At 51.3% G+C, this 10,121-nt stretch overlaps 1 protein-coding gene across 1 annotated transcript; it reads right to left on the bottom strand.

Annotated features, from left to right (window-relative positions):
• Positions 1-508: 508 nt before the first annotated feature.
• H3-3A (H3.3 histone A) lies at positions 509-6,483 on the bottom strand. The gene is made up of 4 exons (XM_085542998.1): positions 6,451-6,483; positions 5,088-5,245; positions 4,156-4,309; positions 509-1,178 (listed from the first exon to the last, which is right to left on the bottom strand). The coding sequence occupies exons 2-4, from the start codon at positions 5,213-5,215 to the stop codon at positions 1,050-1,052; spliced, it is 411 nt and encodes a 136-aa protein (XP_085399124.1). The 5' UTR covers positions 5,216-5,245; positions 6,451-6,483; the 3' UTR covers positions 509-1,049.
• Between the last annotated feature and the right edge of the window lie 3,638 nt (positions 6,484-10,121).

Here is a 10,121-nt window from a genome sequence, read left to right as displayed (position 1 = left end):
GGTGTACAACAGGCGCTAATCACACTCTCAAATGTGCTGGAGGATGTCATTGAAACAGAAAGGAGGTAGTCAACCAAGAAGCCAATACCTACACACCAAGAAACCAGATAATGGAGTGTAAAAAGCTTTAATAGAAGCAAACAAAACACAACTTACACTGACTGCGCTGTCTGGTGAACCATGAAGAACACAGAAGGTTCCAAACTCATCATTAACGCAAATAAGAGAGGGATGTGAACAGCAGCAAAGCCTGTTTTTCCTTAGCTCTATCACTAAGCCAGGCAGCCCATTGCAGCTCCAGCTTCTACCCAGCAATACACACACCAAGTTCAGATTGTAAGCTCTGAAAAAAGCCCTTCCGTACACAGTACTTCAACCAAGTCTGTTTCCTAAACCTACTGGAAGTACTTGGGTCACAGATGGGAGAGAAAAAGGGAGACACGGGAGAATCATTTTTAATCAAATATAACCCAAACGTAACGTTTAAGAATCAAGACTAAAACCAGGCTTCATTTAATGTATTTTAATAGCAAACTTACAGGAACAGCACAGAAGACAGACGACATTAAAAACATGTACTTGCATGTAGGACAACTCAGTTAGAAAAGTATAGTGAATGGATGGAAACTACTGTATGATAAAAATGCTACAAACACCATTTAGTTGCCATTGGTAAGAAATTGACTTGTTTAAAAAAATCCAAATGCTGGCATCGTCCAGAAAAATTTGACAGGCTTATTTATACTATTTTTTTTTTTTTGCCTTTGTTTTTTTATAAAGCTGAATTGTTGAAACTTGTTCACGCTGCCATTTTGGTGACCGCATTAATGTTTTGTCCCCTCCTTTATATTAAAAATCCACACACAAATGAAAATGGAAACAAAAAAAAAAAAACCTTGCCAATACCCAATTCTGTCCCCCTAGTTTTCCATTTGCAACCATATACTCAGGTAACTTTGAACCCCATGGAAAAAATATCTAACGTTCATTACTACCAATAACAGGAAGAAGATTTTGCTTCGAGAATGACAAACCCATGGTGGTGAAGTTTAGGCACGCTCCCCACGGATGCGGCGTGCTAGCTGGATATCTTTTGGCATGATTGTGACGCGTTTGGCATGGATAGCACACAGGTTGGTATCTTCAAACAGGCCAACCAAGTAGGCTTCACTTGCCTCCTAGTATGGAAGAAAAGAGTAAAGAATATTTTCACTCTCCAAGAATGAGGAAAAGGAGAATTCCAAGTACAATGTAACGCGGTATTAAGTTTGAGCTTCTATCTCCATTAACATACATCAAAAGGTTGAGACTGTCAAAGAAAAGTCACTGTTTTCACATAAGGTATCAAATAGTGTCAAAGCTGTGGACTGACACCAGTTGGTGAGGACATCCTCTGGAACGTGACTGAATAAACGCTGTGACAGCACGCTCATGAGATAAGGGGTCATCTTATCCAAAGGTGAGTTTGTTTAGGAACTTCTCTTTTTAAAGGCTGGGTTACACCAGTTGAGTTACTCGTCTGCTCTCCCAGAGTAAGAGCTGCTGAAGCATCAGGTGCAATTGGCTGTTGCTAGGGAAAAGAGTAGGTGTTCTTTTACAAGAGGCAGTTAAGGCACACGGCTCCTCACTGCAGGATGTGTGGCTACCGAGAAGGTTGCTTAATTCTTAAGTCACAAACTAACAGTAAGAACTGTATGGAGAATTATTAGATGTAAGGGGACAACGCCTTTAACTAAGAAACTTCTTCTATCACCAAAAGCAGAACAGCAGTCTGAAAATCACCATTAGACAACTCTCCTCTACCTACAGTTACTTCCCCCTTGTATTTGAACCGTTGTATCACAGCCTAAACCACCGATTAACACCTGAAGACAAGACCCAATCAGCCCTGGGAGCACAGGTGAAGGCAGTTCACACTGGGGTGGAGCCTGGCTCCACCTCTCCTGAACCTCATTTAAGGGCTGGCTGCTGCAGTGGAAGGATCTTTTTCTGCAGGTCCCTTCCCTGAGGAGTTTCTTCTGTAAACCCAGATCCTTGGAGACAGGTGAGTAATCTTTTCCCTTCCTTTGTAATATCTTTCTACTCTGCTGGTCCTTCTGCCATTATACTTTCTAAGCATCATTCACCTGTTTGGGGCACAGAGGGCACAGCCTTATTCATAGAGAAGGCTCTCACACTTGTGAATCCCACGGCTGGCACCTTAGGAATGAAAAGGATAAGCCCTGTCCTAAGAAAACCACAATCCTATCCCCGTTACTGTGCTGCTGTAGGCAGGATCTGGGGTTAGACAGATGCGCGGTTAGACCTAATTATTCTCCTGGCTCACTTTAAGCTTGTTGCTAATTAGGCCTAGCACACCAATGGTAACTGTTTACACGTTCTCAGCTTGATTCAGAATTCCAGCATCTAACAGCCTCCTAAGAAACATGCCAGCAGGACCCAGCACACTGGGTGAGCAGGCAGAAAAGATGGCGCTAATTTCCAGAAAGAAGGCTGAGATCCACCCTCTCAGAATACATACAAAGCAACAGCTTGTGTAAACTGCAAAAAAGCAACTAAGTTACATACAATGCTTAATTAGAAGGAAGAAAAATATTTACTGTGGATGAGGACTGTAGTATTAAGTTACTTGATATTTCATGTTTTGCTAATCCATTACATGAAAAGTTAAGGAACTTCACCAACTAAGCCAGCCAAGTAATATGGTACTGAAAGGGTTAAGGTTGGGGTTGCTTTTCCTTTTCTGAACTAGGCAAGTAGGAAGCATTATGAACGTTCCACCAACAACTGCTTAATGCACAACCAGGAATGTTCCAGCCACTGTTCTGAAGATGCATCAGCTACAATCTACATGTTAGTAAGTAATTCCAGTCTAGAACAAAACAAACACACATCAATAAACCTCAGGACTGAAGAATTACCATGTGCACAGCCAAGAGTGAAGCCAGAACACCAAGCAAAAGCAGCAACCTTGGAAATGCATGTAGTCACCTTTCAGAGCTAAGAATGCACTCAAGTATATGGGGCCTCATGGTGCACATTTTGGCCCTTGTCTTGTAGAATGCCTTTCTTTTCTGAGGAATAGCTCTCCTTTTCTGATTATTGGCTTCTACAACTATAACTAGGTTCTGGAATCGGGAATCTATTTCTATCATTCTCATAAGAACAAATCCTTGGAGGAGACCTAACAAGACTGAACTATTGGTCACTTGATTTGGGAAGCACAACCACACAGCTGGAGTCTGCCAGTTTTCAGAACAGACAAAGCAAAGGGAACCCCCGTAAAACTAACTGAACAGGAATATCAAGTTCTAGGGAGCTTATACTAGATTCAGTTAAGACTGCCAGGAATCTGGCTCTGGAGGAGTAATCAATGCTTCACCCTCAATGTATTCTAAGTTAGTTAACTAACACAATAAAGAGTTATGCTTAGTATGAACCACTTTACACAAATAGCCATTTCATCAACCACTTTCAGATGTGGCTCAGCAAGTTGTTTTTCTTTAACCTGAATTTCAGGACATCAAGACCTTCATTTGGAAAGACTGGAACAAGTTCTACATGACAACACTTTCCATTCTTCCAAAGGTAAAACTTCAGTCTGTTTTGAGCTTAGATAGATATTTATACTGCAGATAAATATCCATTGATGGATTTATCTGCAGTAGCTTATTTACTGTACTATTCTTTTGCTGGGGGAAAGGGCGGGATGGCCAGTTCAATGATATGTTGACAGCTGTTATAAGGAGCTGCTGACCTGTCACTGCATCATTTTAGCTGTGGCACCTGCAGACCAACATCAGGGCAACTGTAAACAGAGGATGCCCACTGGGGTGCATCCTCCATGTTGGAGCCCTGCCAGCAGATGCTGTGCCCACCACAGCACGATGCAGCTGGAGCTAACAAAATAAAGCAGCTGCTCAACACGAGTGGGGGGCTGAGCCCTGCCTGCCGTTCCTGCATTAGGGTGGGTGGGAGCCTCCTCCTTGCAGCATTCACAGAACAGCTGTGCCCTCACAATGACCACTTTTTGGGAAGCTCTCCCAGTGATCTTGCAGATCTCTGGTAAAGCAGATGGGTGCGTGCTTTGGTACAGGTTCTTGAGGGAGCTGTTGAGTGCCATCTAGGTGAGGCGCTGCTCCCAGCACCACTTACCTGCAAAGCACCAATAGCAGCGCTCTGGAAGCGCAGATCTGTTTTGAAGTCCTGAGCAATTTCACGCACCAGACGTTGGAAGGGAAGTTTGCGGATCAAAAGTTCAGTTGACTTCTGATAGCGCCTGATTTCACGGAGGGCCACAGTGCCAGGCCTTTAGAAATGCATGATCATAATAAAAAAAGACAATTAGTATTCAAAACATAATTGTATATTGCCTTAACAGGGTTCGTGACCTAACCTGAACTAAACATCAAAAACACATGCAAACGTAGGGGTTGGAAGGGACTGCTGGGAGATGATCTTGTCAGCCCCCTGCTATGAGCAGTTCCCCACAGCAGGGCGTGCAGGTGAGTGTCCAGGCAGGTCTTGAGTATCTCTATGGAAGATCCCACAGCTTTGCCGGGCAGCCTGTCCCAGCGCTCCATCAATGTGTTGCTTTCAGTAGAAGCAGCCCAGCAGCAGCAATGATAACTCTGTTTCCCTTTCCCTGTTACTCACCACTCATCTGTGTGCACCCCCCTGCCCGGCAGCATCCCTCCCCTTGTGAGCACAGCATCAGGCCACCAGGGGTCCTGATGCCATCAATGTTGTGCTGTGCACGGCACACAGCGGCAGGCTCAGCGCAGCGCTGTCAGTCGGTGCGGTGACCCCAGAGCTCTCCCCACGTTCATCCTGACAGGGACCCGGCCGTTCCTGCCCGCTGACCTCCCGTCGTTCTGGGTCTGGGCCGTACGGCGCAGCCCGCGTTCGGAGCGCTCTTATTTCCTGGCATCACGCGGCTGTCCCGCTCTCAGCGCGTTCTGCGGCCGCTCCGTCCCGCCCGGCCCCGCTTCCCCCCGCTCCGAAGTTTCCCCTCCGCTCCGTCCCTGTCCCTCCCCATCCCCATCCCGCGGCCGGTCGTGGCGGTGCCGCCGGGGGGCGCATCGTACCGGTAACGGTGCGGCTTCTTCACCCCGCCGGTAGAGGGCGCGCTCTTGCGTGCCGCCTTGGTGGCCAGCTGCTTGCGGGGCGCCTTGCCGCCGGTGGACTTGCGGGCGGTCTGCTTGGTACGGGCCATGCTGCTGCTGCCGACGTCGCTGCCTTACACCTGCGGCGACAAGCCGCCCGCCTCACCCCGCGCCCGGGGAGCGCTTCCCCCCGCCCTGCCCGGCCCTGCCCAGCCCTGCCCCGCCGCCCCACCCGCTCTCGGGGTGCGGGGGGTGGCAGGGGGGGCCGCGCCGCCGTCCCGCTCCGCCCAGCGGAGCCGTTAACCCCAGAGCGCCCCCCCGCTCCTCCCCCCGCCCCTCCGGGAAGCGGCGGGGCCCGCATCCCCCCGGCTGTCGGAGCGGCGGGGGGCCGCGGTGCGGGGACACCCCCGGGCTGCTCCGGCCTCCGTCGCCCGCCCCGAGCCGCCCGGCGCCCCTCCATCCATCCGTCCATCCCTCCCGCCCCGCGGCCCCGCCGAGCGAGCGGCCAACGGGCGTCCGCGCCGCGCTGTGTGCAGGGGAAGGGCCGGGACGAGCGCGGAGGAAGAGGGAGGGAGGGGGGGCAACTTCGGGGTGCGTGGGCCCGGTCCCCGTATCGCTCGGTGCGGGGTCGGCTCCCGGCAGCGCCCCGCTCCGCGGCGCCTCTCGCGGGCGAACTCCGGCGTCGGCCGCGGCACAAGATGGAAACGGGCGCCGAGCGCGGCCCCGCAACGAGCCACGACGGAGCCGCGGCCAAAAGCGCGGAGCCCAACCCCGGCGGCCGCTCCGAACCGCCCGGCCGCAGCCGGAGGGAGCGGCGGAAAAGTTTGAGCTCCCAAAGCCCCGAATCGCGGCGCGTCGGGGCCGATCCCGGAGCGCGTTTCGGCGCCTCGCGATTGTTTTTCACGCGATAGGGGGGAAAAAAAATATGGTCGGTGACCAGAGAAAAGAGACAAGATGGTGAAGCTCGGCAACAACCACGGGAAGCGGGGAAGGCGGCGGCGGCCGGGAGGTCCCGGGCGGTCTCGGTAACGCTCCGCTGCCGCTCCCCGGCTCCGATGCGGGGGGACGCGGGGCCCGGGAGCCGCCGAGGGCCCGGGGGAGGCCGCAGAAAGGGGACATGGGGGGAGGGGGGTCCGGAGCGGGGCCGAGCGGGGAGCGGCGGCCGCGCAGAGCGGGGGGATCCGGCGGAGCCGAGCGGCGACGCGGGAATGGAACGGGAGGGAGGCGCGGGGCGGCGGCGGAGGAGGAGAACGGGCCGAGGGGAGAATAAAGTTTGCGGGGAGGGTCGGGGGGCAGCGGGGACAACGCGGGGGGGGGGGAGCGCGGGGCGCGGCGCCACACTTACCCCGTCCGCCTGGGCGAGCGGCTGCCGAGCGGGAGGGAGGAGGGAGGGAGGAGGAAGGAGGGCGGGCCGAGGGCGGGCGCGAGGAGGAGCCGGAGCTGCGGCGGCCGCTGCTGCTGGTGGCGGCGGCTGCGAGCACAATTGAAAGATGGCCGACACAGGGGGGACGGGCCAACGCGGGGCCGCGCCCCCGGCCCGCCCTGCCGCCAATGGGGCACAATGGAGGGGAGGCCCCGCCCCGCGCCCGGCGCCGTGTGTACAAACACAAAGACACGCCGCGCCGGGGGATTCCCGCTGCCGCCGGGCGGTAACGGCCGCCAAACGGACCCTGCTGGCGCGCGGGGCTCCGCCTCGGGCCGCGGAGCGGAGGGCGGCGGGGAAAGGTCGGGGCGGGGAGCGGCAGAACCGGCCCGAGCCGCCGCTCGCGGAGCCGCACGGACGCGGTCGGGAAGCGGCCCGCGACTCCACGGGGCTTCGTCCCGCACGGCGCGGAGCCGCCCGTCACCGACAGAACGCGCGGCCGCCGCTCGGCCCGGCCTGCACGGCCTGCACGGCCTGCCCGCCGCCCTCTGTCGCCGTCCGCCCGCCCCTTGTGCGCCGCCATTGGCCGAGCGCCTGGAATCCCGTGACGTGGCGGCGGTTCGCCCGGCCCCCAGCCCGCCCCGTGTGCGCCGCGGCCTCGCCTCGGCTGCCCTCAGCTTCCCCCGGTCGGCCGCTGGAGGAGATGAGCCGAGGCAGATGAAGCGATAAAGCGAACCTCTCCCGAGGAGAAGGCGTGAGATCAGAGCACAGCAGTTTCCAAACAGCATCGCTGGAGTCGTTAAGAAACATTAGAGAAAGGTTTTTGCTCTAACCGACGTTGGCAGTTAGTTCTGTCACCACACAAACTCCAAGCAGCCTCTGAGCAAAGGAGACATCTTTGTTTCCCATCATGTATTTCTGCCTTTTGCAGGCTCTCTCAAATGGTTCACATATATTGATATTATGTCCCCGCTGTTTAAAGAAAGCTCTTAAACACACTTAAACTATCAAGACACTACTTAAGCTCTATTGACTTCGGTGGCAGACGGATACTCTTACATTCAGACACATACTGAAGTATCTTCCTGAAGATGAAGGCCTGATGACTTTGATTCAGCCTCCAGCTCTGTGGTTCCTCTCCTGGAAAGACTCACCCAGTGCTCAGTCCCCCTGAGCACATATATGGGCTCCTGTCTCTTGATTCCCTGCACACCGTCAAGGATTCTCATATCATAATCTCATTTGTACTGCCAATTATAACATGCACACGCTGCTGGAGCTCATCTCTTGTACTTCTAATGAGGTCCTATGGAACATGAAAGAATAAATAACATTACATAAAACAGCACTAATTCTTTCTTCTCCCTGGTCTGCTGAGTTTCCTTTGGAGGAAAGAGTGTTACATGGGAAGCCTGTAAGAAAAGACTATAATGACATCCCAAAGTTCCATGTTTGGTCATATGTTTTATTTACGATAGCCTTTAAAAGCTGCTTAGTATTTTAATACCCTTTAAAATATCGAGTCCATTACCTTTCACAGACCAGAAGTTAAAAACAGCTTTAATTGCCTGATGCACAGCTAAGAAGTTTCAGGTGTGTAAAGGTTCATTGTAACTGTAACCATTGCCTCCATTCTTACTTATCAGCTTTGAAGAGCTTGTGTACAGCTGTTCCTTATCTTCACGTGGAAAGAGCACATTGAATACTTCACCCAAAAAACCCACCGTGCCAATGATACACTATGAAAACCCTCAACAGAAACATAACTAGCCTTTCAAAGAGCTACGTTCTATTTTATGTTTTCTTCCCAACTCACACACTTAATACTGGATTATTGCACTCTCTTTTGTTACAACACATGGGCCGATAAAGGAAAATGATAACAATACAGACACTTTTACACAGTCATGGACCCCCCCCTTGTCAGCAGAACTTCCCCTCCTTGATGTCTTTGCTAAGCTTATACCTTTTTCCTTTTCCTAGCAGCGCTATGCTATTTTTCATGCACTTAAGCAGACGCTCTCAGTCTGGAGTGCACTGGTGGCCTTCATCCTAATGGCGACTACTGTAAAATCTTTTATGTCCCATGTTCTGTGTTGATAGATTCATTAAAGCCGTCAAGGAGAAACAAGCTGCACAAGCTCTAATTGGTTCCAAATAAGATCCCCACCACTACCGTGATTTATTTTGAGCTCCTGTTGTAGTAGAGTTTCATCAAGATGATTTGCCCTAAGTCTCACACATGCTGGCAAATAAACCCCTGCAGGCTTGCATTAGGAAGGAGAAAAAAAACAGCTCACTGTTTTCCACCACCCATTAGGCTCACATTGGCCTCATTTTGCAGGGCTGTTCTTGTAAAGGATGTCTTTTTCTTTCCACGCTGGTGCCGTATCTAGCCCATGCTGACTCTGTGTTTAAAAGCTCTTTCTGTGAGCTACTATTCTTGAGGGAAGTAAAAGAGTAGTATTATTTATTCCATGTCTTTGCTCGGTGGGGTAATCTCATGAGATATGAATCTCCTCTTCATGAGGGCCCTGGGGATAGCAGCCAGAGCAAAACTCAGCTGTTCTTTAGTACAATGCAGACAACACTGAGCACAGAACTCAGGCTCCAACTGCAAGGCAAAGCATCTGGTAAGATGCCCGATATTATGCCTTATTTGTGACAATATTTTTTTTTGTGGAAGAGCTGCATTCCAAATAGATCTGTTTCTTCCATGTAAAGCAAGACTGTCTTGAAATGGCATTGATGCTTCACAAGCCCACCTTGTGAATCAACTGAGAAAGGTTCTCAGACATGAAATTATTATTGTGAGGTCTGATCCTAACACCACTGTGAGGTGTTCTGCCATATCCTGTTTTTCTTCACAAGTACTCCCAAGTCTCAAAACCTACTTTAGGAAGCCTGGTCTCCTGAGTGACAGCAGAAAAGGGAATGGAAGGTGGAGCGGCATGCAGAACATTTTAAGGTGACAGCAAAGAACGTTAAGTTCCTTTCAGTCTTGGGAGGCTGCAGAGTTTGGGGGGTTTTAGAGAAATTAAAGCTTCCTATTTTACCAACGTTCTTTGTAAGTCACGTACTTTGTAGACTATACTTTACTGTGTCACATTTTAGAATCATCTTTATTCATTTCTCCTCCTTTTCTCCAATTTGCATCTCATGAGGCATCTCGGTGCGAACACTACAGTTGCTGTTAGCAGTGCTTGATGTTATTGCTGCTCGCTAGAATTTCCTAATCCTTAGAAACTTACCCAGCATAATTCACATCCGAGCCCTCTCTCAACCAACTCGTCCTTACTACACATTGCTGAGCATCTGCGATCCCAGCTGAGAATAAAAGGATTTGAAGCTATTGAGTGTTTAATCTGGCTTAGTATGACTTTAACTGCATTCCCAAACACAGGAACTACAGTTAAAAGCTATCTTAAAAAAATGCTTCAGCTATGCCCATATGCCTGGTGCTAGAGCACGAATTAGAAGTTCCAGGCTCCCAAACACACTCTGCCCACATATCTCCTCTGGCTGACACGTGAGCCAGAAGCAAACGTGCAAAGGAACAACACTGTGGCAATATGGAGTTCCTTTTGATCAAACGATGCCTTCCAAGTCTCCCTCCTTCTGTGGGCACTGCAAAGGCACCTTCATGGGGCCCA

Source organism: Coturnix japonica, chromosome 3 (assembly GCF_054131305.1).
Source record: "Coturnix japonica strain WE chromosome 3, WE-NBRP24, whole genome shotgun sequence".
In the NCBI taxonomy this organism is placed as follows: Eukaryota; Metazoa; Chordata; class Aves; order Galliformes; family Phasianidae; genus Coturnix; species Coturnix japonica.
Note: the sequence above shows the minus strand (reverse complement) of the source record. Positions and strands in the feature narration are given on the sequence as shown.

What these genes read in the sequence shown, in the direction of transcription:
- H3-3A (XM_085542998.1), bottom strand. Translation starts at nt 5,215, where the DNA reads ATGGCCCGTACCAAGCAGACCGCCCGCAAGTCCACCGGCGGCAAGGCG. An exon ending in AAGAAGCCGCACCGTTACCG is followed by an intron (nt 4,310 to 5,087) that starts GTACGATGCGCC and finishes GCATTTCTAAAG; the next exon opens with GCCTGGCACTGTGGCCCTCC. An exon ending in CTGCTATTGGTGCTTTGCAG is followed by an intron (nt 1,179 to 4,155) that starts GTAAGTGGTGCT and finishes CTTCCATACTAG; the next exon opens with GAGGCAAGTGAAGCCTACTT.